Source organism: Chelonoidis abingdonii, chromosome 7 (assembly GCF_003597395.2).
Source record: "Chelonoidis abingdonii isolate Lonesome George chromosome 7, CheloAbing_2.0, whole genome shotgun sequence".
Taxonomy (NCBI): domain Eukaryota; kingdom Metazoa; phylum Chordata; order Testudines; family Testudinidae; genus Chelonoidis; species Chelonoidis abingdonii.
In genome coordinates, this window is record NC_133775.1 from 17,609,280 (window position 1) to 17,631,058 (window position 21,779).

At 39.1% G+C, this 21,779-nt stretch overlaps 1 protein-coding gene across 10 annotated transcripts in view; it reads left to right on the forward strand.

Annotated features, from left to right (window-relative positions):
- PATJ (PATJ crumbs cell polarity complex component) overlaps positions 1-21,779 on the forward strand; it is a 219,850-nt gene that overhangs the window by 171,399 nt on the left and 26,672 nt on the right. For all 10 annotated transcript variants that reach the window (XM_075067651.1, XM_032795516.2, XM_032795517.2 and 7 more), the window contains 3 exons: positions 14,731-14,814; positions 18,846-19,039; positions 20,845-20,992. In XM_075067651.1, coding sequence (XP_074923752.1) covers positions 14,731-14,814; positions 18,846-19,039; positions 20,845-20,992 — 426 coding nt within the window. The remainder of the gene's footprint in view (positions 1-14,730; positions 14,815-18,845; positions 19,040-20,844; positions 20,993-21,779) is intronic.

The window sequence follows — 21,779 nt, forward strand, 5'->3', positions numbered from 1 at the left end:
TTTTTTACTGTTAATACAGTGAACCACAACAGCCTGCCTCATGGAATAGAAATGTCCAGTTCCATATTATTTTGAAGCTCTTTTAAGTTTATGATATACTGCCCTGGCTTTTGGCATTGTAAATCTGGCAGCCCTGCAAAAATAAGCACTACTTAAAAATGAAATACATTCTGTGACTTTTAAGTTATAACCTTGAATATCATCAGAAGTCACAAACTAGAGGCATTAAAATATGGCAGAACGTTCCAGGGAGGTTAATTTCCACAGGAAATGAGAATGCAGTTTCTTAAGTAAAATATTGTTTATCGGAAAGAAGACCTTATTATTCTGTTTAAAAAAACTTGTCAAGGTGTGGTGCTTGCATTGTAATTGAGTATCCTGGCTACACTCAAAGGGGAAGCAGGGCACCAGACAGAACTACTGTAATTGTTGGGAGGACAGATCTGGAGAAATCAGGACTGTCCTTAGAAAAACTGAAATGTCTGTCAGCATTTTTGTTGGGATTGTCTTCTCTTCTTGGTGCTCTCCTGGCATTTAAGGAGCAGTAGTTACTCCTTTTCATTCTGAGGGCTGGTTTTCCCACTTATCTTACATTGCATCTCTTCAATACATGGTCTCTCCTTTATAGCAGTTAATTCGGGAAGCCTCTGTGTGAATTTGACCAGCAATTAATTTTGTAAGAGTAGTGTGGTAAGGCTTCTCCTTTCCTTCCAAGTAAGTCATCTCTGATATAAACAGTCTCCTTTAACTTAGGGTGTGGAAGTAAAGAACAACAAAAAAACTTAGGACCCACCTGGCATTACATAGCACTTACCCAAAGCCCTATACATCACAGCAACATTGACCTAAATTCTGTGTTAAAGGGCCTGGGTTCTGTGGTGTGTGAGGCTGGAAGTTCTGTGACAGCTTCAGATAACGTTTTAAAAATGAAAATGAAAATACACAACCAAAAAAGTACTCTGTTCATCAAATTTGGTTTAATTTTATGGTGCCCCAACATTTTTAATTCTCAATTTACTGAAGAGCACTCTTGAAAATGCATACAGTATCTTAGCTATAGAATTTGTTGGAGGAGGAAGTCAAGCTAGAGGGATTGGTACGAGGGAGGGAGCAGTTTGGGGCTTTTAGCACCTGGAGAAGCCTTAGGTTGGTTTACTGTGGTGAGGAATGTTTCTGCTAAAATGTTCAGCAATGAAATAGTTAACACTATTGACATTTAAGTTGGCATAATTAAGTTTCAGGGTCAACACCTCTTTGAAAGCAAGTTCAGACCTCTTAAAGTCACTTTTTCAGGCTGTTTACAGATGACTACATTGGTTACACTCAGTTGACGTTTGGGAGATTTTCTGTACAATCACTAATAAGAGCTAGTGCTAAAATTTATTTGTAATGGAATACATTTGTTGAGTTACTCTACTGATGAAGAGCATAATACTGTCCCCCTGAAGATAGTAGTAATATATTGTTCCTGAATATTGGTACAAAGTGTTAATAGTCTATTATACAATGAGTGAAACTATAAACAAAAATGACTATAGAAATCTTATGTTTTATATCTTTTTTTTATTATCCAAGAGAAGAAGCCAATGTGGTTTTGAGGGTAATCTATTTAATTTTAATTTCTGAACCATGCTTTTATAGCCATTTGATGGGTTTAACTAAAATGTCATACATAACTGATAGGTGTAATCTGAACACTGGAAGTTGCTTCTCATTATGGCTTGCAAAGTTCTGTGGATTTTCAGGAAATTGCTTACTTCCTTTTCACATCTAGTTTTTCCTGTCTACAAGATGAGGAATACTATCTACCTCTTGGGTTGTTGTATGAATTAATGCTTTTGATTTGATTTAAAAGTAAAAAAGTTATGTGCTAATTATTATTACTAATGAAAGTTTGGGTCTGGTTAATGACACGAGATTTGTAGGCAATAAAATATTTGCTTCTTGGCTCTGTCTGATGTAGCTATATCTGGATATCAAATATATACATACACAACCATGCTATTCTGATACTGTATCATATGTAGAAAAGAGTATTTCTGGAAATGTTGTTTAGTCTCATGAGTTGACCTGTTCCAAGTTCTTAGATTAACTAATGCAACTGGGAACAAAAAGTAGTCATAAAGGCATCATCCTCTTGGCCTTTGTGAATTCTTAATGAATCAGTGAGGCTGGTTTTTTTTTTTTTTTTTTTTTTAAAGTCTGTGTGAATTAAGTATTGTGATCATACTTCTGTGATTTACATAGACTTCTTAAATACCGTGTGCTTTGGGGGGGCACCATTAAAGTTAGTGGGAATGTTTACTGTTAACTTAAATGTGAGAATTATCGAGGCCTTTGTTTCCATCTCATTCTTTTTAGTCTTCAGTATATAAAGTACACTACTAATCAACAGGTAGTCAAGGTGGTCAGTAATGATTAAATAGACCTGTACTGTAGATGCTTTAATCTTTGTGCCAGTAGGTAGAAACTTTGAAAGCTATGTATAAATGAGATACTAGTCTCATTTAACATTGTTAGCACCCTCGTACAGTACCTTGTTTAAACTTAATGTAATTTCTCTAAACTTTAAGTTTTAAAATATGGTTCTGTAGGAAGGTACTAATGGAGATAGAAAACTGTAAATTGATAGCGCCTTTGATGTTTCAAGCAATGAGAAAATTCTTCAGCATTCTGAATAGTTGTGGCTCGGTATGTGGGCTAACCTAATTGTGTAGTTGTGTAAAATGGTTCAGATGGGCCAGTGTAGATTGCAAATTGGACAGGTATCCCATATAAGTGAATTAATTGTGAGTTGTTAGTCTCGTCATCAAATTTATAAAATAGGAGGCAATTTGATGTCAGCTGCATTAACATCTTTGACTTGAAATGGTGGAGAACTGGGTTAGTTTCTTGAATGGATAACATAAACATGAGATTGGTGGGTTCATCCTCATTCCTAATGAACATTGGCCCACAACAAGAAAACATTGCATACAAGACATCACAAAGAGGAGTCAAAATAAACAAGTGTTGCAGATCATATACTTGATAACCTTTACTTTCAAATCAATGACAAAATTTAAGCTAAAGCTATTCAAAAGCAATAGGACATCTCAAAAAGTGATTTCAGGAATAACTGTGCCTCACAGGTAGCTGAAGCAACTTGGCATTTGGCTTCATGTTTCATTCACATTCATGCATCTGATCTACCCTATGGTATACATTGGGTCCTGGGTATTTTCCTTCACAATTTTAATTTAATTAAAAAAACGAGAGTGAGAGTGTTAGAATTTTGTACACGGTCCTGCACTTTTATTATTCCCTCTAAAGTGAGCATGTATACATTTTCAAAACCTTTAGTTTGCTTTGGCATGTGATTCATAGATCTTTCTATCATTCTTACTTAAGTCATATATTTTTACACTAAACATCTTATTACCTTAGCTTTATTATTTCAAAATCAAAGGAGAGTTTGCAAATGTCTGACTTTAGTCTGAAGGAATGTTAATGAATAGTGCCATTGAATTTTCAGGTTTAAGCTTTTCTGATCTTAATTAATTTAACCGTAAGCAAAAATATTATGCAAGCTGAATAAAATTTGAATAAATATGGACCAGATGTAACTATAGAGGCCCATAAAATGTAATACAAATATTATCCATTTCCTTAAAATAAATCTATTTTAGCGTGAAAAATTATATTCATATTGAAGTTATGGGTTCACCATTTTTTTTAAATGGAACTTGGCAAGTGAACATTTCTTGCAGGGGTTTGTACTTAAATGGGAAACAGACTTTTTTTCTTGACCTTCTGTAGAAAAGGTTTTTTTCAGTATTGTGAAACAAAAATATTTTTGTTAACACAGTAATATATTTTTACATTATATTGCCTGTTTTATTACCCAAAATGCACAGTCAAAACACTACTGTATCTGTTAATCCTTTGTGAATGTTAATCATTGCAAAGCGTCTGGGTTCTGGAAAGGATTCTGCATACAGCATGGTACGTTACATATACTGCTTACGTAAGGCAGGCATTTGGCTATTAATCAGCCTTTGGTTGCTCTTGCTGAACGTTTGTCTTCTGGATTACATTTAGATCTGTGAATTTAGAAACAAATGCTCCTATATAGCACAGTTTATTTGGTGTAACTTCCTCTGCCTACAAGAAACCAGCAGCTGGGTTTATTTTAAATTCTGGAAAAATCCTTATGGGGCCAAATTCTTCAATGACACCCTTCATGCAACCAGCTGACTTCTACTGTTATCCATGAACCAGCCTTTAAAAGTGTAATGACAGATTTATAAGGTTAGGCACAAAATCTGTTTTCTCTCCCTTTACTGTGGTGATTGATGATAATGAAACAATTAATGATATTTTACTTGCCCTGGGTGAGTGGATGTGTCCATAATCCTGTAGTACTACTAATCATTGGAAGGCCCTGCCCTCTTTATCAACTTTAATAGCTATGTTTATTGGCTGCAATATCCTTTACTACATGGTGAATTTGTTTGAAATGTGTTATTCTGGGTTAGACAAACAGTACGATTGGTTCATCAAATCAGAATACAACTATTACTCATAAGACTGTGAATATTAAACAAAAGGTTGCTCACATTATCATGTGTATAGTTTACCATCCATAGTTCCCCTTTGGGAAATGCTCCAGTTCATGTAGAATACTTCACATATTACATATTTTATATCAATAGTCTACTTGTGACTAAGTAACAAGAAGTTGTAAGACATAAAAACCTGCCTTTAAGAGAGCCACTGGGAATTAGTTTATTTTAAAAACCTTTGAGTTAAGAAATTCTATATTATTGTTCTTTAAATCCTGAGACACAGTAAGTAATGTGTCAAACATTAATCATATATTTTTAGACATTTATTTTCCTGTCCTCATCCCATACAGTTGCATTTGTTGTATACCTCTCTTCTCGCTTTGTTTGTATATGGGAAATGCAAATAACTGCACTTCTTGGGAAGAAAGGAGTTAAATCTTACCATAAGTGACACATCTTATCAGCAGGAGTCTACCTACTTCCTTCCAGTTTTTTGTCTTCTGATGGTGGAGTCATGGAACACCTGTCTCAGCCCTCCAGCTCTGTCCCCTTCTCTCTCTCTTCCCTAGTAGAGAAGGAACTACAAGATAAGAAGAGGCATTTTAAAAAGGAGTCAGACATAAAGAAGCCAAATATTTTTTTTCATCTCTGTGATGATGCCCTTAACAGTGCCAAAGTGGTGGCTAGATCTTACGGAGGTTGTGCTGGTGGTCCATCTAGATATCTGGCTCACACTAGAACAACACATTGGAGATGGGGCAAATGAAAATTAACTGATATCTCTTTTATGGGGATTAAGCTTTTTGGGGACTATCTGGACAAGGTAACGATGGACCATTCAGTGTCATGCAAAAAAAGCCTCTTCATCAGAAATTCAGTCCTCCTCCCTTGTCTAGGCCAAGGTTCTGGAAGTGGAGGATTTCTTCTCTCCACTTCTTTCTCTTCCTCAGTATTCTTCACTTCCTCTTTTGTTCTTGGCCAGGTTGGTCTCTCCTTTCTGCTTCAGTTCTTGCAGGCAGGGCTCATTCCCTTGCATGTCCCCACTACTCCCCCAAGGCGCCATCCTTCAGGTTGAGCAAGCAGGCTGACTGGAATGAGGTGTCCCTTCCTTTCACACCTCCTCCAGAACCCCAGTATCTCATAGTGGAGGTCCTCTGAGCCAACTGAGCCTGGTATTTTACTTCCAGTGTTTCCTGGACCTGACACAAATTGAGGCTTCTGCAGAATCCTGGAGCTGTGCTTCGTCAGCTAGTGGTTCCATAAACTGTAGTTCTTTTTCGAGTGCTTGCTCATATTGATTCCAATTAGGTGACTCCCAATTAGGTGTGAGCGTGCTACATGCACTTTTGTTGGAAAATTTTTACCCAGCAACACTCAGTGGGTTGGCTGTGTCGCTCCCTGGAGTGGTGCCGTTATGGCACTGGATATATACCCCTGCCGACCCAACGGCCCTTCAGTTCCTTCTTACCGCCCGTGACGGTCGTTGGAACTGTGGAGCACGGCTTAGCTGATCTCCACTTCCCTAGCTTCAAACCTGACTCGCCTCAGTGTACAGACCAGGCCAAGACAGCCTGGACACTATAATCCCTGTTCCCTCGAACATTTTAGCCTCCCTAACCTGGTGGCTGACCTCCACCCAGGTCTGTGCAGGGATGCCATTCCACCCACCACACCCTTCGACAGCCTTAATCACGGACGCGTCATCTCTGGGTTGGAGTGCCCACCTAGAGGGTCTCTGTACTCAAGGCCTTTGGTCAGCTCAAGAACTAACCTTACACATCAATGTGTGGGAACTGAGGGGGGTTCGCCTAGCATGCCAGGTGTTTTGTCAGTAACTCCAAGGCCATTGTGCATCAGTGTTTATGGACAACACAACAGCCATGTTTTATATAAACAGGCAGGGCGAGCACGCTCCTCCTTTCTTTGTCAGGAAGCCATTCAGCTCTGGGAGTTTTGCATAGCCCACTCAATCGACCTAGTAGCGTCCTTTCTCCCAGGAGTTCAGAACATCCTGGCAGATGGCCTCAGCAGATGCTTCCTAACCCACGAGTGGTCGATTCGTCCAGACATCATCCATTCTGTTTTCCGGAAGTGGAGGTTTACCCACATAGACCTCTTTGCCTCTCGCGAGAATCGGAAATGCCATGTGTTCTTCTCCTTCCAGGGTTGCTCCCCGGGCTCCCTCTCAGACACATTCCTGATACGTGGACGAACCATCTGCTCTACGCCTTTCCGCCGTTCCCACTGGTCCACAGGGTCCTGCTCAAGCTCCGTAGAGACAGGGCCCACCTGATCATCATCACTCCAGCGTGGCCAATGCAGCACCGGTACACCATGTTGTTCGACCTGTTGGTGGCAGACCCAATTCCCCTACCACTTTGGCCAGACCTCATAACTCAGGACTAAGGCAGACTTCACCATCCAGACCTACAGTCTCTTCACCTCACAGCATGATTACTGCGTGCTTAAGCCAGTCCAAGTTACGCTGCTCTGTCTCGGTGCAACAGGTACTCTTAGGCAGTAGGAAGCCGCCTTCTATATTGATATACTTGGCCAAGTGGAAGCGTTTCTCCTGCTGGTGCGCTCAGCATAACGCTGTCCCCATGCAGGTACCAGTTCCTACTGTCCTGGACTACCTCTGGTCCCTGAAACAACATGGCCTAGTGGTTTCATCCATAAAGGTGCATCTGGCAGCCGTCTCTGCCTTCCACCCAGGGGAGAACGGGCGTTCAGTCTTCTCTCACCCTATGGTTTCAAGGTTCCTCAAGGGCTTGGAACGTTTGTACCTGCAGATTCGACATCCTGCCTCGACCTGGGACCTCAGTTTAGTTCTAGCCAAGCTTATGGGGGCTTCCTTCGAACCACTAGCCACCTGCTTGCTGCTGTACCTCTCCTGGAAGACAGCCTTCCTCATCACCATTACATCGGCAAGGCGAGTGTCCGAACTTTGGGCCCTGACAGCGGACCCCCCCCCCATACGGTGTTTCATAAGGACAAGGTACAGCTGCGACCATACCCTGCCTTCCTCCCTAAGCTGGTGTCTGGCTTTCATGTCAGTCAAGACATCTTCCTTCCGGTCTTCTTCCCGAAACCGCACTCGTCGCGTCGGGAACAGCAGCTGCACTCCTTAGACGTCCGTCAAGCTCTCGCCTTTTATATCGAAAGAACAAAACCCTTTCAAAAGACGCCCAAGCTCTTTGTAGCGGTGGCAGATCGAATGAAGGGCCTGCTGGTCTCCTCACGGCGAATTTCATCTTGGGTGATATCTTGCATCCGTGCCTGCTATGACTTGGCTCACATTCCGACTAGCCACCTCACCACCCATTCTACTCGGGCTCAAGCTTCATCTGCTGCCTTCCTGGCCCATGTACCCATCCAGGAGATATGTTGGGCAGCTACCTGGTCATCGGTTCACACCTTTGTGTCACATTACACATTGGTACAACAGTCCAGAGATGACGCGACATTTGGCTCAGCGGTTTTACAGTCCGCGACATCTCACTCCAACCCCGCTGCCTCGGTAAGGCTTGGGAGTCACCTAATTGGAATTGATATGAGCAAGCACTTGAAGAAGAAAAGACGGTTACTCACCTTTGTAACTGTTGTTCTTCGAGATGTGTTGCTCATATCCATTCCAAACCTGCCCTCCTTCCCCTCTGTCGGAGTAGCCGGCAAGAAGGAACTGAGGGGCCGTTGGGTCAGCAGGGGTATATATCCGGCGCCATAACGGCGCCACTCTGGGGGCGACCCAGCCAACCCACAAAGTGTTGCTACGGTAAAAATCTTCCAACGAATGTGCACGTGGCGCACACACACCTAATTTGGAGTCACCTAATTGGAATGGATATGAGCAACACATCTTGAAGAACAACAGTTACAAAGGTGAGTAGCCGTCTTTTCTCTGTGGAGACCCTCCCCCATAATTCCTTCTTATCTCACTACTTGCCAGGTGACTTCTTCTGAAAGAGGATGACTGTCATTTATTAGTAGGGTGCATTTTAGTTTCATGATCTTTGCATTTGTTTTTTTTATTCCCTGTTGCCCCAAATGTTTTCAAAGGTCTTGATTGGTCTTGTTGCCAACTTGCATTGGGAAGAGGCTCCTGGTTGAAATGCCACTTCTTGTCCTGTTGAGCAAGAGGAAAGAAATACTGCAAAGGGATTAACTCAATTGCCATTAGCTCTCAACAAATGCGCGATGGAGTCTCCACACACAAACATAGAGTTTCAGGTCTACCACTGATGGGATATGCCTAACTGTAGATGGCTTATGTCAGAACAGCTGGTGAAATTGCCCCACGATTGTCTGTGATTCTCGAGCCTGTGAGCTCACCAGATCAGTGCTTTTTCTGTTTAGGAAGCTGATTTCATTCATCTCTCCGCAGTCATATAGCTTCTCTGAAAGATCAGGTAGAACAACCTGTGGGTAACTATGTTCATTCTCTGATGCCTGTGCTATTTGTGGTTTTTAGACCTTCAGGCCCAGATCTGAGGGGATATCTGACCAATTGTTCTCTCTTCACTGACCATATGAACCAGTATATTCACCTTATGGTTTTCTTTCCTAAATCTCTCTCTTCCTTGGGTAAAGAAAAGCTACACACTTGACGTAATGAGAGCATGATCATTCTATCCAGACAGAACAAGATGCTTCAAGAATACATGCAGGCTATTTATGACCTTTGCTGCCAGAGTCTAGAGGCAACCTATATCCACATAGAGGTTATGCAAGTGGGTCTTTGACTATGTAGGAAAATGCGATGAGTTATCCAGAAAAGATTCCCCCAAGCCATGTTAGAGCTCAGGCAGCCTCCTGTTCGGGGAGTATTCCCCTACCTGAGATATGTAGAGCAGCTATGTGGAGCTTGAGCCACACATTTACCACTCACTGTTCCCTCATATAGGTTTCCAGATCAGATGCCAATTTTGGGAGGGCTGTCCTGCAGTCAATGTTCAAGTAAGATTTCCTCTTACTCATGTTCAAGCAAATAGACAGCTGCTTGTTAGTCATCGAGAGTGGAATCTGAGCAGCCAATCATTGAAAAAAGATGGAAAGGTAACTTACCTACAATAACTGTGGTTCTTTGAGACTCCATAACACTTCCCCCCACCACTAAGGAGACTATTCCTACGAGATTCTGCACTGAAGAAAGAACTGAGGGGTGGTTGGGCCTGTTGACCCTTTATGCCCTCAGGTGGAGGGCCCCCATCAGTTAGAGGGTCGCTTATGTCCTGAGGCAGGAGGGTTTATGTTCCTTGTTCATGTTTTAACCTTTATTATAACTCCAGACTTTCTAGTTATCCATAGAAATGTCTAGTCCTCCTTTGAATCCCGCTAACGTCTTTGCCTCAGTACCTTGTGGCAATGAGTTCCCCAGGTTAGAGTAGAGTGGGCCTGAGGGCGCCAAGGGCACTGGTGCAGTCCCAATAGACACCATTGGCCAAAGAGAATCTGATCTTGTGCACATGGTGCACATACAGACTAAGGGTCGAATCTATGAACAACACAGCTTGAAGAACTACAGTTACTGTAAGGTAAGTAACCATTCTCTTGCTGTAGTTTTCCTTTGGCTTCAAGATATTCCCATCACCTTTTACTCCTGGTTCCATAAATATGGATGTTCAAAATTGCAAAAGTCTGAAAATTTCCTGTTTAACATGGAGCACTGCTGTTTGCATATCCTGGCATCTACACTGGACCTTTCTAACACACATGAGAGCTATTAAATAGTATTTCACTTCCTGATTTTGTATAGTGTTCTGAGATTAATGGATGATGCATTGTCAAAATACACAATGATTAAAATGTCTAGTTTCTGGCACTTTTTTGCCAAATAAATAAAGCAGCGTGTATTTTGTAGCAAATAAAGATCTTACTTTAAAGAACCTTTTACTTGATATATTTTTTTTTTAAACTTTTCAATTTTTTTAAAGTGGGTAAGCGCTGAGCACCCATAATGCCAATAGGAGCTGCAGGTGCTTACTAGCTTTGACAATTAGGCTCTAAATAAATAGTATTTTTGTTGTTTGCAGTGTTGCTGTAGCCATGTTGGTTCCGTGTTGATATGAGAGGGATGAGGTAATACCTTTTATTGGACCAACTTCTTTTGGTGAAAGAGACAAACTTTTGAGCTACACAGAGATCTTCTTCAGTATTTTTGTTCACACATAAGGTGATGTGGTTCCGTTACAGTGTGATTCTAGTAAAATGCAGATTGTTTTGAAGAAAATAGTGCAGACCAAAAATATATGTGTATAGTCACATATGTTCCTTTATAAATATAAGAGAAAACAATCAGAAAATAAATGCATTGCTGCAGTATACTCCCTTTGGATGGCTGGCCCTCAGAAGTTTAAAGCTCTGACTAAAAGCAAGTTGACATTCTCCTTTGGTAGACGTTCTCCTTCGGTAGATGTGATTTTTGTTTTGGTATCCATAGATCATGGATTCTGTCCTTGGGACCCCAAGATGTGTAGTATAGTTGATAACCATGATATCTTTGTACATTGATGGAATCATTACAGATTGTCATTCAGTTGTTGGATAGCTAGACTAAGATAGTGCACAAAACCAAGACAAGATACCTATATAGCATGCATATAATATGGCAGCCGCTTTTTAAATATTAACTATAATAGTGCCACTAAGAACCCTAACTGTAACTTAAATGTTTTTTGATAATTTTACATATATGTTCAAAACAGTATAATATAATACCCTATGCACATAAGGCCTGATCCAAAGTCCATTGAAGACAATGGAAGACTACCATAGAGTTCAATATACTTTGGACCAAGCCCAGAAACAATAGAAGGGAAGATTACTGTTTGTTTAGAACTGTAAGTTAAGATCTGTCTCTTTCTTTCTTAGTGCTGTTTTAAAATCTTGACTGTGCAATCAGGATCCATTGGTTCAAGTTGTTTTGCATCTACTTGACAAGTCTGATTAAAATCATCTGGCTAAGACTATGTAAGAAAAATAAGACTTTGGCAGGTCAAATGCATTTTTTAAACCTAGAAATGTTCTTTATCAGAATAAGTGTAGCAATGACAACAGTGTTCTTTTTATTACAGTATAAATTGTGACTATATTGCCCACTTAAATTTCTAACATGTGCAAGGACACCAGTTTAATGGGGAACCAACTGCTTTCTCAAATAGTGAATGTGAGTGATTCAGGCTAATAGTTTTTGACATTTCCTGAATCTAAGCCTTGAGGAAAGAGGATGACATCAGTAGTGTTTTTAGGTACCTGGAAATTTGTATGTTCTAAAATATGCAATAATATTGGGGAAGGTTGGTAACTGACAGGAATAGCTGGTTTTAGGAGGAGCTGTGAATGCTGCCATTAGATTGATCTCACACACACAAAAACTACATAAAAGGAATTGAATACAGGGTCTTACAATGGAAATTGTTAGGCAAACTAAGCTACAGGTAACACTACCTTCCATCTATAACAAGTATTATCCAAGTTAGAAAGTACTTTCCACTAGAGGCACTGTGGAATAACCTGTAAAGAAACTGAGTATTCGAAGTTTCTATTGAAGTATTTATTTAAAATTGTGATAATGGAAGTGTTTTATACACGTTTATCTCCAGTCCTTAAATCAGCTCTCCAGATACAAAATGTGTTTGTCCATGTATTTGTACAATGCCCAGGGCACTGAGGCCTAATCCTGATTGGGACTGTGAGTGCTTGTATTGTGCTATTACATGGTAACAGGAAAACTTGTATTCAGAACTCTGAGTTTCAACTCCCTGCCCATACTGCATATCTTGTGCTGTGTATCTGGTGTACACCTCCCTACTATTGCTCCTCTGTGTCTGAGTAGAGTTAGGTGGGAAACCATTTCTCCATCCCATGAGAATTTTGGTATTTTGAAAAAATTCTCTGTCCTAACTCAGGACAAAAAAAAAAAATCAAAATCTTGAAAATATTCATGAAATAAACATCTCAAAATAGCAGCAGCAACATCATCTTCAGATAAGGTCAGTTGTTTGAGTTTGACTTTTTAAAAATGATTAATCTGAATACCTCAACTAACCTTCCCTGCAAATAGCTTTGGTTCATTGTCTGGTTTTTTATTTTTTTTTAAGTTCCTCGAAAAATTCCCAGCCAGCTCTAAAAATGCACCTGTTGCTGTGTACTGCAGACTCACAAGACTCTGCTGACTTTTCCTTACATGTGCCATGTGCCGAGTCTGCTATTTCAAGTAGAACTGTTAGAAATGTGAAGGACTGTACCCTTCTCAAATCTTGCATACCTTTTCTTGGTTCTACTGCCCCAATGCACCAGTTTGCATCTGATGTCAGTCAGAACTCATTGCTGATACCCATGACCAACTTCAGATTAGAGTATGTTTGTCAGCATCATCCCAGGAGCTTCAGCAAGACGAAAAGCTCCAGCCCCAGCACTTTAACATGGTAGTTTAATTTTTTTAAAGTAAAACCTGGAGGGAAAAAAAGATTAAGACATTGGAATAGCATGGGGTTTTGACGCATGAGGCGCTGATTGCCCAAAAGTAAATGAATTTTTTGTCACTTAGTTCTTTTGGTGGTAGCTGCTTAAATTATTTCTGCAAAACCCTGCAGTTACCATTGGTATTGTTCCTTAAATTGATCTGTTCTTTTGATTTCTTAATTATCTGTTACTTGATTACATAGCTCATAGTATTTTGCATTCGTTTATGCAGAATGAAATCTTTCTTTTTCTTTCTTTCTTTCTTTTTTTCATCGGGGATATTTATATCAGCTGTAATGCATTTGTAATAACTGAATCCCCTTCCCCCCAGTTTTGCTCTGGATAAATCGTGTACATTTATCAGAGAACAGAGTTTGATAATGATGCTGTGCTTCAATAAGAGCAGAGTAGTTGTAAATACAAGTCTACATCATTAAAACAAGCAGTAGTGGGACTGAAATGGAGGAAGCTTCTGGACATTTTCTTTGTTACAGGATTAGCCTTAGGACATTTGATTTCCCCTCCTTTGAGGTTACACCTCGTGCGCCAATAAAGTATCACACAAAGATACTTTTCTCTTGTCATATAACCGTGCGATGAGTGATGTATATATGCAGCATCTACAAATGTTTTTAAAAACATGAACACACTTTATATGCGACAAACAACAGCTGTTTCCTGCTTATATCTAGTCAGGAAGGGACTGCAAAGCACTGTCTGCACTTTGCTACCTTACAGCCTTGTGGCACAAAGCCTGGACAAAGACTGTTTGTTCATAATATATTGGACTGATAAAGGGACTCTGAAACTATAACATTTTTGTAGGCCTCATCTACTCAAGAGATGGGTATCTGATACCCTCAGACCTGAGATCACTACACGTGATTATCAGCTGCATTGTTGCAGTCAATGATTCGTGTTTCAGTGTTTGGAGAGGGCAAGGAAAGAAGAAAATATACACACTATAAAATGGCACGTCTTTTTTTTGATGATGAGGCCAGTTGTCAGAACTGTGGCCTAAAAAATACTGCAGTAGGGTATTTGCCTATCTGTTGGGGGTGAAGGGAAACAATGGAAAAAGAAAGCACTAGCAAAATAAGAAAATGCTCTTTGTAATGCTTTTCTTTGGGGACATGTACTGCTGGCAATAAGACTGTATCATTGGAACTTTCCCTGAACTACATCTGCCACTGCCAACAGTTTCCAACCTCAGTAATAAACTAATGTTTACCATTGTTCATTTCTTCTGGAGTTCATTTCTTGCAGATCTAACCACCCTATTCACCACAAGGCATCAAGTTCCTGCCTAATGTTGAGCATCTATGCCAAACCCTTAAAAATATTCATAACTCTGAAAAGTCTGGTTTTAAATTATGTCATAAAAAGTAAATGATATTAATGCACCAGTTCAGGTAGAGTTCATATATTGCTGATGCCAATGTATAAAAATGATAGCAACCTAGTAAGAAGTACTACTCTGAAGTGGTGAGCAAAATATTTTTAACCAAAATGTGGATGATAGCAGATGAATGGGTATAATAATTTTCTTATAATCTGTGGCACAGCCTTACTTGTCTTCATATCAACTAAATCATGGAATGCTGTGTCTTTTGAATATAGTGGTACTCAATTATCTGCTGCATGATGTGGATGAGTAACTATCAATTTTAAGGAACTTTTGCAATGGATGAGAATTATGCAGAAAATTTTGTTTCTACAGGATGCTATAGTTATCCATGAAGTTTATGAAGAAGGGGCAGCAGCTAGAGATGGTCGACTCTGGGCTGGTGATCAGATTCTTGAGGTAAATTAATTATGAATCCTATTTAAATAGTTTTGTATTTAATCCAAAATTGCTTTCTTTAGAGGACCATTCTAACCATTTAGTAGATTCTGATGCTTGTAATGAAGACACCAGTCATGCTATGTTCATGAAGCTTTTTTTTAAAACCCGTAAGAAAATCCCAGGAAATAATATTTCACAAACTGCTATAAACTACCAGTTACAGTTTAAGAATATATTACATTTTATCAGACAAGATTGATTTAATTCAAAAACTATGTCATGTACAAATGTACAATAGTTAAGAATCATCCATCTGTTTAATCTTTTATTTAGAAGCCTGCTTTATAGTGTAACCTTTAGTACGTTTTGTTATACTTTTATGTTCTGCAATATATATGTAGAGCATATCATTGCAATTCTGGTCAGCATTAGTACAGCATCTTACAACTTATTAATCTGTTGATATTTCATCAATAATCAACATAATTAGAAAGGTGTACCGTTTTTACTACCCTTTTTATAAGCTTGATGTTTTATCTGGACCCCAGAGCCTTTTAAAGCATTATACTGAGAAAAATGGAGTGTTTATGGTTTATTTTTTAATGTATTGTCTAACTGCTCATCTGTAACTCCACATGGGCATAAAAGCTGAGCTTTGCAGGATACTGTGCAAATAAGTGGGTGACTGCCGAGTCATTCCAAACTATTCATGCAGGCTGATCTATCTTAGTCTGTGGTGTAAAACCTTTAGGCTTGTATTTTGCTTATATAATTAGAGTAATTTTGATGGACTAGTCGATCTATATACACATGGTCACCAGAACAATTTTATTTGTACCTTTTAATGTAACAAAAAGACCAACACCATAATTGTTAGAGACAATTGGAAATTCAAATATATGGAAATCTAGAGAGGAGAGGGTTAAGAGAGGGATGTTGTTGACTGCAAATTAGACTTGAGTCAGGCTCTGGTGGTTCTAGTACAGCTGTTTTTAATGTCTCACTGTCAGATCAGGACAAATTCCCAGCACACCCATTTTGCTGTAGTGCATGGGGTTAGAAAAATAGTGAGGGGCACTTGGGGAGTTGTTTTTACAACTCTTGTACAGAAAATATTTTTTTAATGTTAAGGCTATATTTATTTTCATTTTATAAACAACTGTGTCTTAACAATGTGATAAAAATGGAGAAGGTTAATAAATTCTTCACTGACCATGCAGGAAGGTGCAAATGAGTGTAAGCCATAATGTTTGTATGAATTGTAACCTTTAAAACTGCCCTAATGAGGTAAATCTACAACATATGTAGACATATATGTGTAAAGAAAAATATATGGGTGTATAGCATATTCATAAATGTCTGCATCCTATTTAGGCTTAATGAACTTAGTGTATTTTATGATTAATATTTGACTATGGTATGATTAAGAGTACAAAGAACTGATCTTATTCCCTGCATAGTAATTTATAAAAATATATACTATTATATTTGTGTCAGTATTACATTCTACAATTACTGTTTTATACTTTTGTACAATTACTGTTTCATCTTCCCTATTAAACTTTTAAATTTTGACACACTAGAATTTTTTTAATACATGACAAATAAATGAATGCACAGAGCAGATAATCTGAAAATGGCTTAATTTAGGCTTGAAGGATTAGATTTTTATCTGTAAATGTCAATTTCACCATACCATACACAAACCAAGGAAAAATATTTCCATTGATGGTAATCGAAATTTACAGATAGGCAAAGTAACAAAAATGCTGCTTGAGAATTTATTTAAGGATATTTACTTTGTATAATTTGACATGTGAAGTTGACAATTCGTGTATTAACATGTATAAAGCTTTAAACACTTTGAATCTCAGCATCTACTGTCATTAAATAATTTTCTCTCCTCACCCCCACCCCTATATTTTTCTGCATCTGTGAAAATTTAAATGGATAAAAATGGGGGGGGGTGCTTTTAAAACTCATAATTTTGTACAACTGTGAACATTTTAAATTGATAAATTAAAGTTTTAAAAATAAACATTGATTTGACATTATGCAAAAATAAAAATTGAATTCTGCAAAGCCTACTTTAAAGGTTATTGATACAGATACTATGTTTGGCTAGATCTGGAATCAAAATTTCAAGTTTCAGTACTTTTTTGAATACTTCTAATTTGCTCAGACCCATTGCACCATTCAAACTCAATCTGAATTTACTAACCTAGAATGCTTTCAGATTAGGTGGAGAAGCTTAACTGAGAGCTTCTGTAGTGGTCTTGTGTGCCATCTATTGGAACAAAGCAAAATAATCATCTAATAGCAACCTCTTTAAAGCTAAGATATTGTCACTTCCTAACTTTTCTGTAAATTTACATTGTGAATCTACTAATGAGAATTAGAGAAAATAATGCTCTTACCACAGATGAGAAGATCTGGTTTCCAGCCAGCACTTAATTTTTTCCTTATTTTTTCTGTTCTTCAGCATTGTGATGTTGGGGGAAGGGGGAATCTAAGCATTCATACCAGCAAAGAAAAAGCAACAGAAATGTATAATGTGCAGAGGAGAAAGATAACACTTTCACCTCTGATACTGGGAGTGGAAGTAGCTTTATGATGTAAATGAATTGAGTTTGGTTGTTTCTCCCCATTGTTCAGTAGACAAGAGTGAACACTACAAAGCCACCAATTGACAGCTTTCTGATCAGGAGAAGCCAGGATAAGTTATAAAGAGTATATCTCACTTCAAGTTGAGATGACCCAGTACATGGCATTGTAGCAAAGCTCACAGTGGAATGTGTAAAGCTCAGCACTGTAAATTGATGGCATAATTTTTTAGAAGCGCTGGTCATCAGAAAATGGTGCTCAGCACCTCAGAAGATCAGACCACTAAATTGTTGTGCCTCAGCACTCTCAAGTTTGAAAATTTTGGCCTGAAGTTATGGTAGGTGGTGGGATTTTGTCTATGGATATTTGCAAGTGTGAGTTTTCCCACAATGGCCTATACCAGTCACCTCCACTCAAGACGAGAGGTGACGAATCAAATCGACATTTTAGTTTTCCTTTGCTTTTCACTAGATAGCTTCTTTTTTCACCTCTGTTGATAAAGGCAGTGGGGAGATATCTGCAAATACCAAATCACTGAATATCACATATCTTGTGGTCAGTTTTAGTCAATAGGAATTTTGTCTGCGTAAGGACTGAGGGATCAAGCCTCAAGTGAGAACCTACTGAAAAGGTTTTAGATAACACTGGGAAATATTCTGCAGTAATTCCATCACTTTACTCTTTATGATGTTATTGCACCCATATTTTCCAAGAAAGGAATGCCCTGGTTTGCTGTGCAATACTTTAAAAACAGGGTTGTCATAACTGAAATACACAAGGTCAATAATCAACCATGTCAAATTGGTAAATCATAGGGCAGAGGTTGGCAACCTTTCAGAAGTGATGTGCCGAGTCTTCATTTATTCACTCTAATGTAAGGTTCCCGTGCCAGTAATACATTTTAACATTTTTAGAAGGTCTCTTTCTATAAGTTTATAATATACTAACTAAAATATTGTTGTATATAAAGTAAATAAGGTTTCTAAAATGTTTAAGAAGCTTCATTTAAAATTAAATTAAAATGCAGAGCTCCCTGGACCGGAGGCCAGGACCCGGGCAGTGTGAGTGCCACTGAAAATCAGCTCGCATGCTGCCTTTGGCACACGTGCCATAGGTTGCCTACCCCTGCCATAGGGTAATGTAAGAATGGCTAATATACAGTAAATAGATGGATGGTATTGTGGTTTAGGCACTAGACTGGGATCCAGGCAATCTGGGTCCAGTTCCTGCCTCTGCCACAGACTTCCTGTGTGACTTTGGGCAAGCCAATTACTTGCTCTGTGCCTCACTTTCCCTCTCTGTAAAATGGAGTAAAAATACTTCGGTGGCACACAGTGCTGCTGCAGAGATAAATACGTTAATGTTTGTGAGGGACTCAGATTCTGTGGGGGTGTAAAGCTCATTAATTGCAATTAGGAAAAATAACAGCTTGATGGTTATTCCAGGTTAATGGCGTTGATTTGAGGAATGCTAGTCATGAAGAAGCTATCACAGCCTTGAGACAGACACCTCAAAAGGTGCAATTAGTTGTTTATAGAGATGAAGCTCATTATAAAGATGAAGAGAATTTGGAGATTTTCTATGTAGATCTACAAAAGAAAACAGGCAGAGGACTAGGTCTAAGCATTGTTGGAAAACGGTAAGAACTTCTGTGTTTTACCACAACTCCGTTCCAAGTGAGAATTTATTTTGCCATATGAACAATTGTAGCCATTACATGGAATGTGAAATACCGAAAGAATGGGTCCAGCCACAAAAGTTGAGATCTAAACTTCTCCATGGGGGTTTTCAGATTTGGGGTTTTGATTTAGACTCCTCTAGAAATAACAGTGGCGTGTATGTAATGTCATAACACTCTTCCCAAGGCTACTTGTTTGTTTCCTTTAGCATTTGGCATTTTGTAGCATAACATAATATTACTAAGAATAGCAGTTTGTGAAGGGTCTGGTCCAGTGACCAAACATAGGACTGAGAGTTAAGCGCTCTTGTGTTTTATTCCCAACTCTGATTGTGTCTGTGACGGCTGGCAAGTCCTTGCTACCTGGATTAGCTTTCCTAGCTTTCTGTGTATAGTAGTACTGCCTGGAAGTGTTTTGAGGATTAGTTAGAGATCTCTACAATCATTAACTATAAAATACTAAGAACACAGTGTGGAGTCAGAAAGGAAACAGTCAATAATAGCTGCTTAAAAAGTAAAACTGGCTTTTTAATAATGTATTTTTAAAGCATTTATTTTAAAGTTGTTTATACTAAAGCTGTGGTATGTTAAATGTATCTTTTATTGCTAGAGAAAACTTCTAGCATGAGCAAAGTCATTGATCAGTCTCTGTGTAAAACTCACAGCAACTGCTGTTTCTTATTGCCAAAAAAGAAAAAAAAAATCATCATGTAATTAACCCAATGGTTTGTGGTCAGTAAAGATTCCATGGCAGTTTTCACAAGAGATGTTTACGCTGGTGTTGTGAGCAGATTCTCCTGTGGGTAATTTAATTCTGGTTCCTGCAACCTGATATGGTATTCTCCAGCCCTCCCCACAACTGCCTTCATGCTAGACTGTTGTGTAGTATTGCTACGTGCTCCTGTGGCGGTTGCGTTTCCCTCCAGAGCTAGTTGAATTTCTGTGGTAGATTAAATTATCCCTGTGTATAGTTAATATTATTATTATACCATTTTGTTTTGTGAAGCGCGTAGGTTCCTTCAGGATAAAAGATAGTGTCTACATTAAGTGGAAGTTAGTATTCCCCTGTCTTTGGCCCTCTACTTCCCCCACACCAAGCTGAAGTAGCTAAACTAAGTACCAGGAGGTTTTCAGGGACTGAGGAAGGGATTCTCCCTTGTTCTATGGCTGGTGGATCCACTGGTCTTGTCCCCTTTGTGTTTTTAAACCACCTCTACCCTCCTCTTGCAAGCCTCATGGTTCAGGTACATGGGATGTCCCACAGAGCTGGGCTCTCTGCTGCTCAGGTTACGCAAATTAATGTGCAAGCTACAAAAATCTCTGTGCAGTGCTCTGTGCTCTTCTCTATGCCTTGAGGCCCTCCAAGGCTGCAGAAAAGAGATAGCATTTGGCCCTGTGTGAGGAAAAGGAAAATCTATAGTGAAGCCACTTCTTATTAAGCATATCAAGAGATAGTCCAACTCAGATTGTGCCTTGGTCTCTGGGCAGTATTTTTATATTACAGTAGCATATGCTTTTCTTATCTGAACAGATTGTACATACTAGAACTAATAGCACAAGGGGAAAGGGAAATAGTGCATGATTTCCTATTTTAATGAGTTTAAAATCTGTAGCTTATAATCACCTCAGAAGGTCAGGTGTAATCTAAAATTAGTTTTTCTCAGCTCCCAAGTTTCTTTTAATGTTTCATAGATGTACGTAATCTGAATTGCACTCACAGAGACTAGTGGATTGTGTAATTAGCCATATGCTTCTTGTATTACCAGAAATGGAAGTGGAGTGTTTGTCTCTGACATTGTTAAAGGAGGAGCTGCAGACCTGGATGGGAGATTAATACAAGGAGATCAGATCTTGTCTGTTAATGGGGAGGATATGAGGAATGCCTCACAAGAGGTTGTTGCCACTATCCTCAAGGTGAGTATATACTACATTCTTAGATATGAAACTGCAGTTACTGACCGTATACAAAGTAATTATCTTGGGGTGCTATTTACACATAGCCAGGACAACCTGAAACCGATTATCAAGACAGATCGGAATTTGATAGGAAAATTACATTGGGAGATTCATTTAGTTTTAGCTCTACATATATATTTATGTAGTACATAGTGGCAAAATGAAGATACAGATATCACTTTAGGCATTTATTTGAAAATGTAACCATTTATTTCAAGCAATGGGAAAATGTTATGAAAACTGAGAGGCATAAAATTGTGGAGCTGAATTGGAATGAGATGCTTTTGGTTTTGCTTGCATTAACTTAGCAACCATAGAATTGCAGTGTAAATTTGTTCGAGCCCAGGCTTTCCTGACATGTTGGTGCTGTTGCCCTGAAGTACTGGGGGACAAATCCTGGCCAGAAATACATCCAGGGCATGGACAAGCCTGCTCAAGGAGACTCTGCCCCCTCCTTTGCTACGCATGCACAACATTTTCCATGGGGCTTTGGGAAAGAACATTGTGAATAGGCCAAGGAAAGAATGCCTGTGTTAGGGTAGGAGGGGAAAGAAGACTGTGGATGATATTTCTGGCCACAGGGAATATTATTGTAGCCTGCTACCTCTGCCATCTACCTGAAATTATGTTGGGAGGAGAGGACTCTGTCCTCCAGATTCCATGAAGATTCCCTGAGCAAAGTTCTTTTATTCAGGCTTTGCATGAGGGAAAGGATTTGGCCCATCTAAGAATCAGCAAGCAAGGG